Below are 21,518 nucleotides of genomic sequence, written 5' to 3' on the forward strand. Positions count from 1 at the left end.
AAAAGCTTCCATCGCCACGAGTGAATTTGGTTTCTTGGCTGCGCGGTTAAGTGTCGCTAATTACGCGATTGTTAATCGAGGGGATCACAGTTGAATGCTCACCGCTGAGGAGGAATAATCCACAGGCGATTAGCGTTCTATGGTCCGAATAGCAGTGGCCTATTATTGCTGAGACTGTGGCGGCCAAAACGAGAGCCACTGCGGCCACTTGAAACGGTGCTGAGATTCTGAAACAGATTTTTAGTATTTTTTTAGATGTATTGCGCATGAATTTATATGCAAATGGATTATAAAAATTTGCTGATGAGTCTTGGTACTTGCATAAAATTTATTGTGCTTCTTAGCTATTAAAAAGTTACAATAATTGCTATAATTCTTGATAATCAATTGCTTGATCAATTGAAGACCTGTGCAGCACTTCTGCAAAGACCAATTCCAATTCTTGGACAAGAAAAACCTAGTAAAAAGCAGTTCTGAACCCAATTAAAGTAGCTGGAAGTTTGAATTCCGGTTCCTTCGTGCAGGAATTCCCGGCAAACGAAGTCACATCCTGGAATCGTAGAAATTCAAGGAATTTTCAGGATACTAAGTCCAATTTTTAGACACAATAAGACTTATCAGCAAATTCTCATAAACTATTTGTGTAAACTCATTTACAATAAATCCTATAAAATTAGAATTTATTTAAATTTGAGAAGGCTAAATTATTCTTCGCTATTCTTCTTTATTTTTGATGGAAAAGTGTAATTCTGGGCACCACTTTTGAAGAATAAAGACCAGAAAATGTCCATCGAACGAGATCACGCAGAAAGCCTGCCACGTTTCTGGTTAAACATTAGTCTCTCATGGCGAGCTTTTTGCCTCGACGTTCGATTAGCGAATTCGAACAGCCTTCGTGCACGTAGCTGGCACAATGGACATTGAAACGTCGCGCGAAACAAGTAGCTCCATAATGGATGCCTCGATGAACGCGTGTGATTGGCCGTCAGCGGCACGTGTCGCTCTGAAATCTCGAATAGCTACTGTCGATACGTCCAGACGTGGCTCTCTGGGATTTAAATGCTCGCGAGCAGAAAAGTTTTGCATGCTCGAAGCTTTAAACTTGCGATTATGAAGCTGGAAGCTTCAAAGTTTGCGTTTACAAAGCTCGAAAGTTTAAGGCTGCTGCTTCTAAAAGAGATTCAAGCTTCAAAGTTGCAGGCTTTGGAGGCTCAGGCTTTAAAGTTGCAGGCTTTAGAGGTTCAAGCTTCAAAGTTGCAGGCTTTGGAGGCTGAAGCTTCAAAGTTGCAGGCTTTGGAGGCTGAATCTTCAAAGTTGCAGAATACAGAGGCTCAAGCTTTGAAGTTACAAGCTTTGGGAGCTCAAGTTCTAACTTCTCTTGCGAGCTCTAGAAGCGCAAGTTTTAAAGTCCTAAGTTTTGAAGGCATTAAACTTGAAAAATATAGCTTTGGAAGCATTCATTTTTCAAGTACTAGCTTTGAAATCGCCAGCTTAAAAGTTCCAAGCTTTGTAATCGCAAGATTTAAAGTAGAGAGCCTTATAAACACATCCTTTAAAGCTTCTAGCATTGAAAGCACAAGCTTTAAACTTTCAAGCATTCAAAGGCCCGCAATAATCAAAGAATTACCGCCACTTATCATCTACAAAACGCACGAGCAACATCCTCGAACCCAGCTTGCTCCATTACAGCCCAAAGATGACCAACAACAGAGCGACGACTCAGCCTGGTCCTCGTTAATAACGGCTCGTTGTCACAGTAAATAACAATAAAACTCTATTAATGCGGTGGCAGGACTGGTAGCTGTGTCTGGCTCAGTGCCAGGGACATACCAGCACGGCTATTCACCCTGAGCCAGCCTCGAATCCAGCTGCTGTTGTTGCAACCAGCATACCTCAACAGCCGTACGTTATGCAGTATTGCACGCTGGAATAGTCCTTCCCCTGGGAATCGCACGAGGATGAGCTACATGCTCGTGAAACACGTGGAATCGAGATGCTTACAAGCTTCTTAAACTCTTTTCTGTCGTAGAAATAGAATTTTTTTGCAGAACGCAACAATTAGTGAGAGAAGATTACGTTTGGTCTCGTTTCAGGACGCCATTTTGGGTCGAAACTTACAGTTTAAGTTATGATATGATAAATAATGGTTCCTTAAGGGTTCCTCGAATTTCTGAACTATTTTTTGCACACACTGATATACATATATGTGTATGATTGTGATTGTTTTTAAAAAAGAACAGATATTGAAAATTGAACGTTTAATGCAGTAAATAATGGAGCGTAAAACTGGAGGAATAATTGAAAGGGGATAAATAACGTCTGACCAGCGTGCAGGAATTTCGAAGAAAGAAAACTCCGCTTAATAAGATTGTTAAAGTTCGCGGGAGTTTTTCCATCAGCTTGTTAAAAGTTCGTTTCGAAGTGAAAGCCTCTTAGACGCGGACTTGCGACTGCCCTGAATCGAATGCGACGATATCAAAGCGTCCCGCGTGCTGGAAAATGAAAAACTGTTGCGCGTCGCTGGGAGGAAGTTCGACCAACGTTTGTAAAAGGATGAACGTCCGTGAAGTCTCGAAAAAGTTCAGCTTCTGGGCGCGTTCAATTGTTCGTGGCCAAATGAAACCGTGTGCAAGTACAACTCGCTGCATTTAAGCTGTTTCTCGTTGCTTTTGTTTCTTTTGCAGACGTAGAGGAAGGTTCGAACTTTTTGAAGAGGAGAGGAAAGATTGACTGAGGTTTTTGGATCTAAGTAAGAGCTTTTTTAAGCATGCGCTTTGTAGAAGTGAGATTTCTAAGCACGAGCTTTTATAAGCGCGAGGTTTCTAAGCGCGAGCTTTCTAAGCACAACGGAACGTTAAGTTTGAAGGCGTAAACTTTGGAAGCGTCAACTTTGAAAGCGCAAGCTTTTGCAATCGTTAACTTTAAAGGCACTACCTTTGAAATCACAAGCTTTGCAATCACCAGCTTCAAAATCTCAATCTCCAGAATCTCCAACTTGTCAACCCTTAACATTACAAACCTTAACTTTGACTTCAAAATCACACCAAAAAATGCAATTAATTACAATAAAAGAAATTACCACCAAACCACAGTGCTCTACTATACATACTCGAGAAAAAGTACTTGTTTAAAAATTCCTGTATCGCGTTGATTATTCTCTCCAGTATTAATTTAGTTGGTATCTGGTCCACGTAGATACAATCTGCGAGTTATACCAGGACCAACTAAAATATCGTGGTCAACCAATTTATCGACTACCCCAGTGCAGCCACAGCTAATGGCTGTTGAAATACGTAGATACGTACATATGCATACCTTGTTACGAGAGCCGCATAGTTTGTGCGATACAAATTGTTGCTTAATGACTGCAAATTGAATACCAAATACTTTTCATAATAACGTCAACATTTATTAATTAAATATACACAAACAAATTTATATATATTCATAAAATGCTTTGATTTGCAAAACAATGACATTATTATTAAAAGTATTTTGTATAATTTATTTTGTCAGAAAATATACAATTTAAACGATGCAATAATAAATTTTGAGATACGAGTTTGTATGCGATATATTTAAATAATTATCGTAGAAATAGATTTCATAGGAAGTGTACGAAAATGAGAAATGGCGGTTCGTTTGAAAGCCTCGCGAAGACACGATCTCGCTGAATGCGAATACGTAATTGGTGGCCTTAAAGAGTTTTATTGAGAAAACGTCCTTCCATGCGAATTATTCCGCGATACGAAATTCTCGAGCGCGTCGCATCTTAATTACCGGAAAGTGGGCGGCGTGTATAATTTAAATGTTTCGAAATTAGACCCCCTTTTCTGCTGGGAGCCTTGGCTGGCTTCCCTCCGCGATTTTCAAGCGATTCTGGACACGCTTTCTTGGACTACGGATGACACGAGTGCCAATTAAACGGTGTCGCTTTCAGGTTAAAATGCTCTCCTTAAAGGAATTCTATTCGAAGTGAAACTTTCTTTTCTGGAATTTTTTTAAGGTTGTTTGGTGCAAGGGTTAAGTTTTGGATGTGTTAGTTTTGGATGCACTGAGATTTGGAAGCGCTAAGCTTTGGAAGCTTTAACTTTGGAAGCATTCACTTTGGAAGCATTCACTTTGGAAGCATTCACTTTGAAAGCGACAACTTTGGAGGCTTCAACTTTGGAGGCTTCAACTTTGGAAGCGTCAAAGCTGGAGGCATCAACTTTGGAAGCTTTCACTTTGAAAGCGCCAGCATTAGAAGCACCAACTTTGGAAGTTCCAACTTTCAAGGCGCTAACTTTGGAAGCATCAACTTTGCAAGCGTCAACTTTGAAAGCATCAACTATAAAAGCATTAACTTTGAAAACATTAACTTTAGAATCACTGAAACACATTCCACTCCCAAATAAATTTCCCCAAACTACCAAGAATCCATCCCCATTTTTCTCTCGAGTTCAAAAGGAGATTTCGCGAGTCAAATACGAACGATCATTTTTTTACGCTCCTTTCACGAGCGACCAAGTGAATTACCCCCTCTGTTTTTCATCTCTCTCACTCACCGTGGCAATATGGCGTCCCCATTTCGCGGATCGTAAACTAAACCGCGCGCATTTCGATGGACGCGCCGGCGGATGACACTTAAAAGCTCGTCGCGCGCGAACTTTCTCGGGTGAAATGGAAGTTTTGGAGCGTTCATGGCGTTTCTGACGGCTCGACGACAAACCGTCCGTCGTTAATAATAGCCAGGGACTTCATGGTGGGCCATTAGAGGCCGTTGAAAAGGGGCATCAAATAATTTACGCGTTTAGTCAGCCGAAAACTGGCTGCGATCTCTGACGATCAAGTCCAGCGACGTTTCTCGCGTTTAAAAATGAACTGAGAGATGAAAAAACGCCCTGCAATTGCTCTTATTATGTCACTCTGTCATTTTTGTTATATTTTCGAATATATCTGCTCCAATTCGAGCAGTTTACGACTCAATAATTGTCATTTTATTGAATTTTCGTTAGTTTGGGGCGATGAGAGTCGCGAGCCAATCAGCTCGCGTCTCAACGCGCGGGAATTTTGAAACACTCGCGTAAAGTACACTTTGAGTTAGATGTTTCGATGCTTGCATTTATTATTCACGAGAATTGCGACTCCAAACGTTGCTACACACGAATGTTTCTTAAGTGCTTCTTAAGTTTACTTGGTTGCTGTTAATTATTGATTAAATTCGCTGCGAGAGGTTTAATCGATGCTGAAGGGAAGCCTCAGAAACGATTCTCAGTGTCTACATACAAATCAGAGGATTAACTAAACGAAAGAAGCAACTAAATGGACAATTGGTCCTGCCATCTGTGATCTAAGAAAGAAGCGAGTCCATCGCGTGCAGCGTCACTTTCCATTAGCGGTGGTCGGTTCCATGGTCTTTCAATCGACGTCTGGACCCATTGGAACTGCTGGCCACCGTCGTCCCTCGTCCAATCTCCGTTATTCTCGACGGCACCTTTCGTTCGCCATTCATTCTATGGCTGAATGAACCGACCAGAGGGAATGAAACGCTCGCGGCCATCCCCACCTCGTCGACCAGGTCAGAGGCACGTTCTCCAGCCTCGTCGACGAACGATAACGCCACGCAGAGACAATGCGAGCTGGGCAACAATGGCCACGGGGGGTGGAAAGATAGCTGGGCACGTGAAAAGGGACAAATGACGAGCCCAGCCTCCTTGAAACGACGCAGGTGTACGCTGCGCCGCCATTTAACGTGCGACTGAATAACCAAACGCAGGAGAAAGAGTCGTCGAGGTCCTCCATGGGCATCCCCTGAGTTTTGACACTCTTTCTATGGTCTCGATGGCCATGGACAGGGTCCAAGCTCAGTTGCAGCGCTGCTGGTTGGTGCTCTGATCGACTGCTGTCCAGACTGACCTACTGTTGGGGTGTTTCATTAATTGTAAATGAAAGTGGAGTTCTAGAAATAATTATTTTGTAATATTCTGTCCAAATGCAGTGATTTTTTTCTTTCTCTCTCCACTGTGTGACAAATTTGTGACTTATTCAGCGAGAATTTACTCGTTGTGTTCTAATTTTCGTTCAAAGCTTCCTTCATGAGCAGTTTATTGAAAGAAAATTATTTTTTATATATTCTATGTTAAGGGAGTATGCAATTATTTGAATTTAGAGGAATCCTTGATGATCCAGCGACGAAATGGACCAACTTCCCGTGGAAGTGAACCCCGTAGCGCACACATAACGAGACGATTACCAAAGTTGGGGGTCACGCGACACGGAACATCGAGCACGTTTACGCGAGAAGTATGTTCAAGGCATAAATCAAGGTATAAATCATCCCAGCCACGGATTGCGTAATGAAGTGCGTTATAAATTTCAGTTTCCTTGTACCAGTTCGTGCGAGCCGCTCTGACTTCGTGATTTATTTATTAATACAGCGACACGCACGCGGCTCCATTTTTTTCAAACCACGACGAGGGGGGGTTCATTGCGAGTGAAATAAATTTGAAACTTTATCGTGCACTCTTGCAATTATTAATAATCCTTGCATTTGCAATTAAATCACCAATCAATCGCTTTTTTCTTTAATTGCAATAAATTAGGGGATATTTAATTTATCTTCCAGAGAATCGAATACAAATTAATTTAAATTTGATTTGAAATTGAGTGAGAAATTAATGATTAATTGATAGAAGCGTTATGTTAGAAATTAGCTCTTAATTGACGATGGAAACTGGTGTTTTTGGGTAGCCAGAAATTTTTTTTTTTTTATTCTTGAATTGATTGCTCGCGGATAATTCGATGGCGACCAAGTGCAGGGATATTTTGTCAACGATTAGGGGTGGCTGTAAATTTTTCTCACTGACGCGACGCCAGCGATTAAAATGGAAATTCCAGCGGGTATTTGCATAAATAACGTGGCGAGCACAGCGTTGAATGAAACTGAGGACCGTTCTGTGGGATTTATGTTTCCAATTGTTTTCAGCCCCTTCTGTTTTCTTTATTTTCTATCGAGGACAGCCCTGAAACGCGCCTGTTCGATCATACTGCGTTAAATCGCACCCTCCAGCGACTCCCAATTGCAAATCTGACGACTGGTTTGAACGCTGGACTTGTTGGCTCGTCGATTAAAATTAATTTCTAATTCTGTCTTCTGTAATTTCGAATCCGACCTTTTCTGGGAGATGAAAAATGCAATTAAAATTAATTAACGTGTGCTGAAGAATTGAGATGAATTTTCATTTCGATTCTGATTAACAAACGCAGGATAAATCAGCGAAGAGCGTCAGAGCTGGCTGATAATTTGATCCTCGTTGCAAAGGGTTTGAGGAGGCGAGCCAAAATTCGCGAGCGGTTGAAAATCGAACGACGCGGCTAATTCGAGTCTGCCCTTTAATTATGGTTCTGCGTGGGCCGCAGGCGCATCGCCAGGTCCCAGCCTAATTAGATCAAACGCCCACGACAATTTCATTTGCCCGTGATTCGCCAATTAACGTGGCACGCGGAAATCGTCCGAGCGAGCGCCCTCTGCGAGGCGATTTCCGGTCACCTTACTTAGCCTTCGCCATTTCTGACGGTGCTTGCCTCAATTTTCAACGTCTGACTCAGTTTTTAGTAATTAGAGGGTGTTTAAAAAATTCTAAGGCCTTTGCATGAGTTGGTACCAAAATAATTCTGTACTTGAGACTTTCATCGATCCAAATTTGAAGAAATGAAAGGATTTCAAGAAAAATCGAGGCACAAACAAACTTGCTGCTCCCAAAAAAGAAGATTCCTCGCACTCAAGATCGTCAAAATCGTAGAAAAATACTCAAACAATGCTCCCAGCATCACATAAGCCCACGAAACACAAAACGCAACGTGATTACGCAACAGCAATAAATATCAACGCATAAAACTTCATTTTCCATTACAGCACGACGTTACGTAACGAGCGAGGGTCGCAGGTTACGAGACTTCGCAGCCACCTCGTGGATAGATTCAAGTTTCCCCGGAAGTTTCCAGCAATAATTATTTCGCCGCCAGAAGCCGCTACCAGCGCCAGTTCTGAACTTATCCCAACGGTTATGGCCGACTCTTAACGCGTTTGATCTCGCGAAACGTTGCTTCCTGATTACTTCCTCGTCTCTGCGAAATTTTACTGCCACCAGCGCACTCACTTCTGATTAAATCGCCAGCTACGTTTTATTGTCTATCACTCGTCAAAAAAAAGTCGAGATTCTTCGTCAGAATCGAAGACACAAGTTGCATCGTGGTCGCATCTATGTTGCTCGAAGTTCGTGGCACACGTTTGAGGTGTCGAAGCCATCTTGGATCCGTGGCAAATGAGATAGAAAGTTAGACGAGCCGCGAGAAGTTGGGACACCGTCTAGGAATTCAAGTTCAAAGGGTTTGGCTCTCACGATTATTACCAGGATCGATCCTCGATCACCACAGCGGATTAATTGGAATATGGAAACGCGATCTCACGTGCGAACCATCGAATAAATATTCGTCGAGCTTGTTCAGAGATGACTTCGAGGGTTCTTCTGCTACATCGTGGCAATTGATCAGTCGATAGAGCTTCGAGTTCTATCAGCTGAGCTGTTAAAGTATTAATTATTGTTATCGACGTCTCTCGAATAGTTTCGCGAGGCGCATAATCATTTTACGGGACATTAAAATCCTTGGGGACGCGCAGAGGAGTTTCGAGAGCCATTAAAAGTTTCAAGATGTCTCTTCTTCCGAACGATTTGAAATTTTATCGATTTAACACTTTATGTGACGTGTAATTTTGAAAGTCGTGGGCAGTAGTTTGGGGAAGTTTGCTGTATGAGAGATGAAATGTGGTGTGGGGTGTGTAAGAGTGAGCTTTTTAAGCAAGAGCTTTCTATGCGTGAGCTTTTCAAGCATTTACAGTATCGCAAATTTTCTAAGGGCAAGAATTCTACGCGTGGGACTTAAAAGCGCAAGATTTCGAAGCATGGGACTTCCTAAGCGTGAGATTTCTAATTGCAAGCTTTCAGAGCAAGAAGCTTTCTAATCGCGAGCATTGCAATCGCGAGCTATCAAAGCACAAGCTATCAAGGCACAAGCATTCTAATCGCGAGCATTGCAATCACGAGCTATCAAAGCACAAGCTTTCTAATCGCGAGTTTTCAAAACACAAGCTTTGAAATCTCTAGTTTCCCAAGGTTCCACTCTATCGCAAGTTTCTTAGGCGTAAGATTACTAAGCGTGAGATCTCTATGCGTTAGATTTCTGAGCGTGAAATCTCTACGCGTAAGATTTCTAAGCGCGAGATTTCTAATTGCAAGCTTTCAGAGCACGAGCTTTCAAATTGCGAGCATTAAAATCACGAGCTATCAAAGCAGAAGCTTTCTAATGCTGACTCAGTTTTCTGTAATTAAAGGTGTCTGAAAAATTGTGAAACCTTTGCATAAGATTGTACCAAGATAATTCTGAGCTTCATCGATCCAAATTTGAAGAAATGACAGGATTTCAAGAAGAAACGAGGCACAGACAAATTTGTTGCTTTCAAAGAAAGAAAGTTATTGCAAAATTGCAAGAATTCTACTTTCCACAATTTCATACTGCTCCTCGTAAAACCCACAAATCCCCTCGCCCATTTTACATAACAAATTTACCGCAGCTGTAACAGAACGCGACGAGAAAAAAAAAACACAGCCCCATAAAACTTCTGTCGCCGCGCTAATGCAGTGGAACTGTCCGCCATTTTCGAAGCGCCATCATACGAAAACAAACGCAATAAATCTCTGGTTGTCCACTGGAACAATCGAAACCTTTTACAAACTCTGTTCGATCAGTAAAACAATAATTTTTCGCCTGCAAATTCATCTCAAAATAACCACCCTTTAAATAAGAATCTAAAAACCAAATTTATTACAATACAAAGCTTTTTGTTTGAAAATGGACTTTGAAATCTCGCCACAGACACTCGTGGCACGTTCGTTTTTTTCTATTCCATAGATCGTGGCTGTTATCTTGGTCCTGTTTAGCGATAAGCAAAAGTTTATGCGGCCATTTGAAACGTGACTGCGCTCGCGCGCGCCAGAAACGACTTCCTGGCCATTGGAAGATGAGTTGTGCGAGTTTCGAAAGCGCAATAATCGAGTTTCCATTTTTCTCGACGAGCAAACATCGCTCGAAAGTGTTTCGCGTCTCGAAATCAGCGCCCCTGATGATCGATGCAACGTCGTAACTCCTCACTGACGACAGTGTTGCCATAAATCACAGGTGAAACTGGATCTACGTGGCGCTGGGGTCGCGATAGACGAGATCGAGTTAAATCGTGTATCGCTAATGTCGAATAAATGTAGCGTAAGCGAAACAAGAGCGAGCGTCAACTTGACTCGATGGCTGAAATTACTTGGTCGCGGGGATATCGTCATTAATCTTGATCAGCTGATAGCCTGCGTTGGACCAGCAGCGACGTTGACAGAGAACTTTGTTCATAAATCTAAGTCTCGAGCGTTGCTGCGAGCGTTCCAACTGGAACTCGAGGCGTCTTTTGCGAGTGAACGAGTTGCACAACGGGTGGGAGATTATTACAAGTGTGGGACGAGGGAAATGGATGCTAATTGTGGTCGAGATAGCACAGTTTTTGATGTGCCTGACTTCAGAACGCAAGAATTCTAGTCGCGAGTTTTCTAAGCAAACGATTTCAGAGCAAAAGGTTTCTATGTGTAAGACTTCTAATCGCAAGCTTCCAAAGCACGAGCTTTCTAATCACAAGCTTCCAAAGCACAAGCTTTCTAAAGTCCCACAATATCGCCAGCACAATTTTTCTATGCGTGAACCTTCTAAGCGCGAGATTTCGAAGCGTAAGACTTCAAAGCGCAAGAATTCTAAGCGAGAAGCTTCAAAGCGCAAGATTCTTAATCGTGAGCTTTCAAAGCACGAAAATTCAGCTTTGGAATCACAAGCTTTCTAAAGTCGCACAGTATCGCAAATTTCTCAAATGCAAGAAGTACCTGCTCGTTTACTTAACTGAGAAACAAGAGCTTCCGTCTGCTGTCTGACCAAACTTCACAATTTCTACTTACACCTGTTTCTACTAAAAACAAGCCAGTGTAAAAGCTAAAGACACGAGCGTTACTGAGTTTACTATACACCCTGTAATTACAATAAATTAAAAATGTTTAATAAAATTGATGCAAATATTAATCGAAAATTTTATTATTTTAGGAATGGAAATAGCGTGCTGTTCTAATTAAGTGGACTGTCAATTATTGCCCCAATTTGGTAATACGATTACTTAGATTACAATAAATTACAATAGTTATTCTTTATTCAGTGATCAGATAAATTTTCAACTTTGTTACTTAAATTTGCACTAGAAATTTTAAATAAAATTGATGCAAATATTAATCGAAAATTTTATCATTTTTGGAATGGAAATAGCGTGCTGTTCTAATTGAGTGGACTGTTAATTATTACCCCAATTTGGTAATACGATTACTTGGCAACTCAGTCGCTGGAGTTTCATTCGTAAACGTGCTGGCAAGTAATAACCCTTCGAGCAAGTTGGTTCCCACATTCAGCCAATGGAAACAAAGAGCCAGGAGAAACCCTTCGCGTATAATGAACTAAAACAACCAAAGGGAATAAGACCTTTCTATACTAAAGACTTTGTCGATTAATTAGGTTACTCTGCGTCGAACTAGCCGCCCACGGTTAATGCCTTTACTGTCAGGCGCAGGATCGTTAAATGAAATTCAATTATCCTTGAAAAATCCGCCTGCTACCTGGTTCTCTGTGCAGCCGCGTTCTTTGTGAGAGAGCAGATGCAATTTTGTAAATATGGTCGTTAGTTGGAGAAAAGTGCTGTGGAGGTGTGCGTCGAGCTTAATTCTTGCTGTTCCTGGGAGGTTTGTGGTCGAATTTTTGTTGGAATATGCGGATTTGGGCGATTATAGTGTTAGAAATGTAAGTTTTCAGGGTATAAGCTTTTTATGTGTGAAATTTGGGGGTAAAAGGTTTCTATATCAGCAAATTTTGAAGGCCAGAGCTTTCTAAGCGCAAGATCTCTAAGCGTGAACTTTCTAAGCGCGAGATTTCTAAGCGTGAAACTCCAAAGCACAAGATTCTTAATCACGAGCTTTTAAAACACGAGTTTTCTAAGCACCAGCTTTGGAATTGCGAGCTTTCTTAGGTCGTACAGCATCAAGAATTTCCTAAGTATGAGATTTCTCAACGTGAGGCTTCCATGTGTAAGATTTCTAATCGCGAGCTTCCAAATTGCGAGCATTGGAGTTGCGAGCTTTCAAAGCACAAGCATCCAAGGCACAAGCTTTCAAATCGCAAGCATCCAAAGCACAATCTTTCTCATCGCAAGCCTCCAATGCACAATCTTTCTCATCTCAACCTTTGAAATCACAAGCTTTCTAAGACCCCACAGTATCCCAAACGCAAGTTCCTCTCCGCAACCAAAGACTCGAATTAAGGCTCTCCAACAACAACACACCGGGTCAATAAGTGAGTTATCGTTTCAGAGGCGGACGAGACACGAATGGGGCGGTTGCGCGTATCCAGTCGGCTACACGTCATATGGTTCAGATCCCTTTGTATCAGCCTATTCAAGGGAATATCGGCGATACCAGCGGCGCGTACGAGCAGGCTGCGCGTAATTCCCGGATGCCTCGTTGGTCCGCGTCGAAACGGGTGCGCTAACGACGCGGAACGCTGAAATAAACCGTGTACCTGCGTCTGGCAGCTTGTCTCCTCTTCAATTCCACCCCCACCGCGTTCTCTCGTCTCCACGAAGCAGCTCGCCCCTTCATTTCTTCGCCAGGATGCTTCACTCGCCCACTGAAAGTCATTATCGAGGGCCTGGGCTCCACAATTCGAGATTGGTTTCAGCCAAACGCTGCCAAGTCTCGTTGACAGGGTCTCTTTGATGGAAAACTCGAGTCTTCTTTTAATTGAACCCAACGAACTGCTCGTTGGGGACCATTTGAACGCGCCAGTAGCAAACATGGTGTTGGATATTGTTTTTTGCCTCTTGATTGGCTCAAAATTGGTGTAATTTTGTGGTTGTTGAGTGCATTGAACTTTTGGATCGATGGATAGTTGTGTTTTAGGGAATTTTCCATGAGAAAACGGGCAGGAACGAATTACTGGCCAACCGCAAAGGCACAGGACAACGGAGAACATCCTCCCTGATCTAATTTCGAAGGAAGCCACTTAATTTAAATGCCCAGCGCCACCCCCTGTCCTTTATCGTCCCTTCGAGGACGGAATTAATTGCTTCTTAAGGAACTGGAATTATGTTTTCAGGAGCCACACCTCGCTTCCTTACAATTTCTCTTCTCTTCCTCCTCCAATGCTTGTTTTCAGCAAAACTAGCGCCAAATTAGTCATCCATCTTGTTCCAGAGAAGACTAATTTAGTTCCTGCTTTAATAAAATGGCAATTGTCAGTGAGACGAGTGGAGGAACAGAAAAATGCTGTTCTTTGAAGGATTACAGCGATGTGAGTTGAATTTGTCGATGGAATTGCACGTCAGAGCAATGGTTTTTCATTGGATCGCAAGATGGCTGTCGCGAGCGCGATCCTTAATTAAATTCCGTCCCTTATCAACATGAATACCACAGCAATCCATCAGCCGCGTTTTCTGCAATTATCGCGGCAGGAAAAAGCGACGAGGGGCGAAAAGGTTGGACGTTTCACGGAAGAATTCGCATCGCAGACGCGTGAATGGCGACAAGAAGGGGTGGTTCGCGCGGGAATTTCGAACGCAATCATTGGAATAAAAATTGGCTGTCATCTGACGTGAAACGAGGATCTCGAATCGTACGCTGCCATACGTGTGTATCGCCTCAGCCAAGTTTATCGGATTCCTGCGACGAACGACGTTTCATTCCTTTTCGTAATTCACATCCTGCGAGAGATTCGAACGAGATTCGTTGAAATTTACATAAACAAATGCTAGCTTCAATTATTATATCCTTGCTTGTAAATAATTTAAAGAGGAGAAGCTGGAAGAAAGATTGACCTGAATTTTTAACTCAATAGTACCGCAAAAAATTTTTTAAAATTATATTAAATGTTTCTAGACCTCAAAAATGGAATTTTGTAATTTATAAAATTACTGTTCCATCATTGGCTTTCGATTTACAGCTTTCTTCAGCTATTGAAGTGCCACAAAGCAAAAAAGACACAAATTTCAATTTTTAACACAATATTTTCAATAAATCTGCCCCAATTTCCTTTCTACGATGAATCTTCCAACTTTCAGACAAATTTCACAAGAATCTTATCTCCCAGGACATGGAGGATGCTTCCTGGCGGGACTTTCAAAATGGATGAACAACCCTCGCTCGATAAACCCACGTCGAAGCCAGTAATAAAGACGAATCGTTGTTTCCTCGCAAAACTTGTAAATTGGAAATCTCTTTTTACCTAATCTCGAAGTCAGAAGCTTTTCGATTAAAAATAGATAAGAACCCTTTAGTTTATCAAAAGTCAAAATCTTTTTTAAAAAACGAGACAAACTTTTGCAAAATATGATCAAGTGAAGTATCTTGGCTTTATTCGATCGAGAGACTCCCAAGTCCACTTTTTAAGGACCAATGGTTGCGTTTCAGGGTTCTTCGACTACGTTCAAGGGGGTGGAATAACGAACCTCGCGATCTCTGATCCTGGTGACCGAAAATCGTGCTTGATCCTCGCGAGAAGAGGCTTCAGAACTTCCCTCTGCCTCGAAAGAAGTGGAGAGCCTCGATTACAGGCAAAATACGTCGAAACGAAATCCGTTTATCCCTTAATACCGATCTCCCTCGCGGAGTGACTGCAGTGTTGCCACGATGGGGGTTGGTGGAGCCAGAGGAGTCGAAAAACGACTTTCTGAATTATTCTCGTGGAAAAATAAATCATTCTGCCATGATTTCTCGAAATTTCAAGCTGTTATATAATTGCATGCCATAAAAATAATTTGAGAAATGAAAAATTAAGATCGTTGGAGTTGAAAAGTAATTTTGGTGAAGGCTTGTGAGATTAAGAATATTATTTTTTGAAAAATTTTAGTGAAATAGCATTGAAAAGACAATGTAAGGATCCTCGTGGTTTCTAAAATTACAAACTAAAAATAATTTGAGAAATAAAAAATAAAATTACAGAGTAATTTTGTTAAAAAGGCATATGAGATAATTTATAATTAAATTCCAGTAAAAAAAGTAGAAGAAAACATAAGAATCCTCTCCATTAAGAGAACGTGGCCCACGCAAGTTTATTCTCGCTCGAAACGACCACCCCTCCTGGCGATTCGATTAAAAATACCTTCGATAATTCCAGAGGGCGCAGCCAGAAGCTGGAAAATAACCACTGTTTCGGCTGGCACAATTTCTCTGGTTTTAATCCAGTGAGAATAAACCTCCCTGGGGAGGATGAAGATCCTGGGGGGTGGGTTCAGCTGCGAAGAAGTCAGTAAAGGGTGGCTAAAAGAGAGAGAGGGGCGACAGCCACCCAAAGATGTAAGAAAGAAATAGATTGTGGCCTGAGGCTGTGCAGAAACTCTGTTATTCCTCGTGGAAAAGAGATTACAAGATATATGTATCATCCGAGGGGTTTATGGGGTTGTAACCGCCACGATCATCGCGTCGTTAATACCCTGTGGAATAATAAAATCGATCCACCTTAAACTGTCGAGTCGATGCGAGTATGTCAAATTTTTTCACGTAGCAAATATCCTTTTTTTAATTAAAAAATAACACCACTGATGTAACTCATTGTATTTCATTTTTACGAGTCGAATAAATATTTCTGGTTCATCCTATAAATTACAGACTAAGAGCCAGATTAGCCCCAGAGTCCCTTGATTGGTGGCTTAATAAATCCTGCTGGTAAAATATAAATTGCACTCAAGGATTCGAGGCAAATCCTGCCACCAATATTACAAAACGTCACTGTTAATTAATTATTGTGTATATACATTCTCTGACTCGATTTTCGAAGCGAATTTTCAGTCAGAAAATCGTCATCCCTTTTGCAATTTCGCTTCGACCACCAACAGTGACCCCAACTCGATCCAGGAAAATAGGATTTCTATTTTTGCGACGATGTTCTCAGCTGATCTCGTCCTCTGATACTGATTTACGGTTACGTAATATTCTGAACACGATGTATAATTTTTTCTGTCAATTTTTCCGCTTAAAAAATGGCGAAACGTTCGAATAAAAATATCAGCTATTTTTCTAGGCGCGAGAAAGTGACTGCAAACCCTGTGGCCAGGTTGAAACAGAAGTTCTTCGTGTTTTCGTCGCCCTGTATCGACCCATCGTGGCCATTCAGCATTGGCGAACAAAAGGCGAGGCGAAGTCGGTTCCAAGTTTTAATATCCAACTGTCTCGACGACTCGATTAAGGCTCGCTTAGACGAGAGTGGGGGAAGAACTGGCTGGCAACGTCGCATCGAACGAGCACGCGTTTTGTCTGGCTGTTATTACGAGTTCACCAAGTATCCTCGCGTTTATTAAGCGACGTAACTGGAGCGAGACCCAGCTGTCTGTTAATTCCCGTCGTTTCGAATTAATTATCGCGTTAAACCGCGGCTCTGTTCTGCTCTGTTTGCGTCCAGTTCGAACGGTTGGTAAGTCACGATTTTCTTTCGTTTTGTGCAGGAATTTATATACGACATCCAGGATAATTGTTTCACGCGTTAGCGGACTGCTGTCGTCCCAGAAAGGCGCGTAGACCCTCGTCGACGAAGGGTTCGTCGCGTGGCGTGGCGGTAAAAGTGCATCGTTGACGCAAACAGGTCTATAATAGTCGCTTTGTGTCGATAAAGTAATAATAGATGCGATGTGGAGCTTTAAACTCTTACCTTATCTTCGATACGACAGTTGGCGTGAATTCCAGCTGAGAGAATCCTAACTCCTGTGGTCTCACGTCCTCCAGACTGCTGTATCTTATGTAGGTGCAGTGCACTGGGGGCACAGCTGAAAAGAGAATTTTTTTTTAGTGTTAGCTGACAGTTTTGGTCAAATAATGGCAATATTAATATATACAGAAGCTTAGTATATCTGCTATATTTTATTTTATTTTATTTCAACGTTAGCTGTCATTGTTAGCAAAATAATGGCACCAAAAGCCCAGAATCGAGTGATTTAACAGACTGATTCGAGCAGATACGTTCAAGAATACGTGACCACCCCCTGATTTATTTATCCCCATTGATTCGCGGTAATTTCGTGTTTGAATTACGTCCCAGCAACGAGAGGATCGATCACCTCTGGTTTTGGACCTCTGCCTGGGGTACGCTGGGCCGGTTTTGTTCGCCAGTGAAAGGCTGAAAGGGTGGCGCTCGAATAACGAGACGACGTTGAAAAATCAATAGAGTCGCGTACGTTCCTCATAAATAAATATGAATATCCGCGAGAGCCCCTCGTGGACGAGTATCGCGTTCCAAAATTCATTACAACCTAAACATTCTGCTCGCGCGATCCAACTTTTGCTAAGAAAACAACAAAAATCAGTCGAGGTTGGAGAGAAAACATCGTGGACGAAGAAAAGACGCGAACTTCCGGTTTGTGGGGCGCTCGACAGCGGTCGCAGCCTCGCGTGGGACCAAAATGGCGACGCTGCTCTCGTTTTAGAGCGCTGATACACCCAGAGCTGAAGTAAGGAGCGGATTTGTCGTGTTTTTAAGCTGAGCTGACGAAAAACGACGCATCGATTTTACAATCTCCTCTCACTCGTACTCTTCACAGGCTATTACCTTTCTCTGATAACTCTGGCGCCCAAAAATTCCCTCTGCCATTCTCTTCTTCCTGTCTCGCGCGTGTCTCCTACTTTTTTCGCTCCTCAGCTTCCTCGTTCGACGCTTCTTTTATCCAGCACTGCTGATTCGCGGTTAATGAGGCGAGAACGGAGCCAGCGCAGTTATCTCGCGTAAATTGAGGCTGCTCGCAAATTACGAAACTATTTTTTCTGCGCTCTCTCTCTCTCTCGATTTTTTTCAAATTATTTGTCGCTTTTTTTCGACGAAAAACGCCAGTGAAATTACAACGCGAGGCAGCCAGGTTTAATGGCTGATAAATTTCATCTGGCAACTTAATATTCCCGCGTCGAGCGTGAAAACGCGTGAACGAGCCAGAGGGAATTAATTTGGCTGCATTTTCCGGCGCAAACAATCGCCAGAACCGGATACGCCTGTCAGTCGATTTAAATCGCGAGATTAACTCGATCTAAACGCTTCTTATCGAGCGCGAACAAATTTGGTGTGGCTTTTTTTTTTTTTTAATTGACTGAGAATGGACTCCAACTTCCGGTCTCGTGATCAGCGATTAATTGAACGCGTCGCGCGAAATTTTGCCCAGAGTATTCGAAGCGTGTAACGCGTTACACGCGCGTGGCTGCAACGTGATGCGAGGCTGGATGTTCATGAAGCTCTTTTGAAAATCCAAATTAGCTGGACTCTGGTGACAGCTGCGTCATCCGGCGTAATTTAAAACACGGATGTCCCGCGGGATAGCTGGTAATCCAGCGTTGCTTGTAAATCTCGCAGAAATTTGCCAAGTCACTCTGCGATCCTTCGTTTTTGCGCTCTGATTAAAAACTTTCTGTCTTCACGTTGTAAATCAATTTTTTTCTCACCAAATATTGATCTTTGGAATTTTAAAAATTATTTTGGGGACGCAACAGGGTCTAATTAACCTCTGAATTTTTAGAAAACAATGTCTATAAATTGTAAAACAGATGGCAGCCATAAATAAGCACCCAAGTGTCGATGCTCGAGCTTAAAATATTGACTTTGGAATTTTTTAAAATAATTCTAGAGACACAACAGGCTCTGAAAATAATTTTAGAGACACAAAAGTCTCTGATTAACCCCTGAAATTGTAAAAAACAGTTTTCATAGATTGTAGACTAAAGAGCAGCCATAAATAAGCACCCAAGTCTGAATGCTCTTGCCTCGAGCAAAAGGCTTTCAGGATCGACGTTTGGAAAAGGTGAAACACGCCACGGGGTGGACACTGAACACGCAGCAGCCAGCCAATTTTTGTAAGTGCACCTTGAAATAATCATAGCTCTCGCAGCTAAGCGAGTAGGTCCCTGGCATACGTCTGTGCAGGAGGAAACGTGGCTATGGGGGACGGTTGTAACCCTGACGGCTGCCAAACTGCGACGATCCAAGATGGCTGCGAGCACGCGAGAGATGTCTCGTGCAATATTCACGCGGCGATATTGCGTCTTGAGTGGTGCCATTAGAGCTCAGCGTCAGCCATTGCTGTTCCACTGTGGCGTGCCTGTTGTTCCTCTCCAACCTTCGAATTTTCTTTCAAAAATCGCTTCACAGATTTCTTCGAGCCTCTTTAATCACAAATTTGGAGTTTTTCAAAGTTTTCAGAGCGTCACAATGACAAAATGTGAGAATGTAAGATGGCTAACTCCTCTATTTTTCGAGAAAAGGATGCTTCTTCAGGGACACCAAGTGTGTTACGTATTCGTCACGCGTTCGAGACGCCATAACCGCCATTATCCACCCTTCGACACAACCCCAAGGTACTCATCTTCGAATAGCTCGAATTCTTTCGCCATAAAATTGACACTCGACTCAGAGTCGAGGATAAAATGAAAAACGCGTTGAGAATTCCAAGCACAGAGTTTATAACAGTAACAAATAATTGTGCAGTCCATTTGCCAGTGGTCTGGATTCCAGCGGACATGCTAAGAGCTTCCGTTCCGCTGCCTACTCTTACGAGGAGCTTCATAGGATTCCGTGGCTTTTTACGCGAGAAAGGAAGAATGGGCGGTAGGTGGTGCCTGGAAGCTTCCACCGCGAAATGGATTGCGGAAACGAAATTGCTGGCCTGCCAAGTGCCGTCAGAAGGAAGCCTCTGTGTCAAGAGGAGCATCTGCCAGCGTTTGTTGCTTCTGACGATCAATAATCGCATTGCACAATTAATTTCGCCAAATTAAAATCGTTGCTTCTGCAATTTCATTGCTTCTGACCATCAACAACCCCATTCCAAACTTAATTTCACCAAAACGAGACATCTACCCACTTTCCTCTTCCCTTTTGCAAAACCCTTAACATTGCTTTTGGTCAAAAACACAGCTTTAAAGTGAAGAACCACTTGGTTGCAAGCTCGAGCGTGGTAGTTCTTGAAAAACAGTATGAAAAGAGTGCAAAAGGACGAAACAGACAGCTTTGTAATTGTCCCAAGCATGGCGTCCGCGATATTCAATTATTCTATCTCAGAGGCAGCAAGATGGCCGCTCGTAGCGTCGTTGCTTACAGCTAGTCCCGCGAGAGGGGCGTGAAGGGGCGAGGGAGGACCTCTGGCAGAGTTACAGCACCCTCAGGAGGATAAAAGGAACGGGGGTGAGGATTCCTCTGAACTCATCGACTCGAAGACAGACAGAGGCTGAAAAAAGAGCTGCTCGATTGCTTTATTGGAACGGATTAAAAAGCACGATGTGACTGTTTGCGAAATGCTCTGCGATAAAGCAGATGTTTGAGGGTGGGGCTGCAGCTGGTGCTTAAAGGAGAGCATTTCGAACCAATTAAAAACACTATCTACTTATTTCAATCAATATTATAGCTTTTTCTTTAATAAACTCACGCTTCTGCCAATTTCTATGCCTTCACTTAATTGTAAAACGTGATTACTTCGTTGCTATTGCAATTACAGCATTTGCAGTTCAGTTTTCTGTCAACATCCACGCGTCACCGCCATTTTGGTACCACTAATAATGGATTTGTGTCAGTTTTACGAAGGTAAATTTAAAATTTCTTTAGATATTTCGTATCAGAGGATTCTGAAGTGCTTTTTAAAGGGAGTTTAAGATATTTTCAGGTGAGATTGAAAAGAGAATGTGGAAATCGATCGATCGAACGAGCAGAACGTGTCACTCGAGTTCCATGCAAGATATTTCACCGTTTTTAATTCGCGTCGAGTCTTCGAGGCTCTTTTTCCCCCCCTGGGGCCTCGAAGCGGAACGATCGTGGAAATTAATGGCGCGGTAGCGAGCCGCGGCATTTAAATGCCGCATAAAAATTCACCCGCCGCGCTCGTTCCACGTATTCATAAGGCTGATGCGAACAAATTGTAAAACTTGCGGATTAATAGGGGCATTTAAACATCCGCGTGAATTATTCGTCGAGCACTCGACTGGCTCTTATCTACTTTGCTGCGCTGCTCTTCTATCAAATGCAAAAAAAAACAAATTCTGTTAAAACAAAAAGCAAATTCCATCAATTTCTCTTTTTGAAGATCGAGTAATCATCTTAATTAATAGCACCACAGTTTATTGAGAAATATATGTGTTCAAGTCAAGTTTTAATTAAACTTTGAGCCTCCATCGTTCAAATCCAGCGTGATTGCGTTCGACAGCGACAGTAAAATGGCGTCTACGCGCGAGGAGGCTGGCAGGGGTTCCAGTAAAGCGTAAAATTTCCAGTAATTTCGCCAGGACAATGGATAGCAATCCACAAGTCGTCCACTCGTCGAACAATTCTGAACGACCGTGTGGCGCCCGCTAATACGCCCCTGGTTTTGATAAAAAGCGTTCCACTTCCGCTCTGCAATCACG

The 21,518-nt window shown here is 42.5% G+C and overlaps 2 protein-coding genes across 2 annotated transcripts in view; one reads left to right on the top strand and one right to left on the bottom strand.

The window, feature by feature from the left end:
- The window catches only part of LOC143431687 (facilitated trehalose transporter Tret1-like), a 349,669-nt gene that overhangs the window by 102,319 nt on the left and 225,832 nt on the right, over positions 1-21,518 (top strand). The gene's annotated exons all lie outside the window — the stretch shown is intronic.
- LOC143431682 (uncharacterized) overlaps positions 1-21,518 on the bottom strand; it is a 61,919-nt gene that overhangs the window by 18,947 nt on the left and 21,454 nt on the right. Inside the window, exons 2-3 of the mRNA XM_076908607.1 lie at positions 16,804-16,918; positions 103-227 (exon numbers count right to left, since the gene is read on the bottom strand). Of these exons, the coding sequence (XP_076764722.1) occupies positions 103-227; positions 16,804-16,918 (240 nt within the window). The remainder of the gene's footprint in view (positions 1-102; positions 228-16,803; positions 16,919-21,518) is intronic.

This window comes from Xylocopa sonorina, unplaced genomic scaffold, assembly GCF_050948175.1.
Source record: "Xylocopa sonorina isolate GNS202 unplaced genomic scaffold, iyXylSono1_principal scaffold0014, whole genome shotgun sequence".
NCBI classification, from domain to species: domain Eukaryota; kingdom Metazoa; phylum Arthropoda; class Insecta; order Hymenoptera; family Apidae; genus Xylocopa; species Xylocopa sonorina.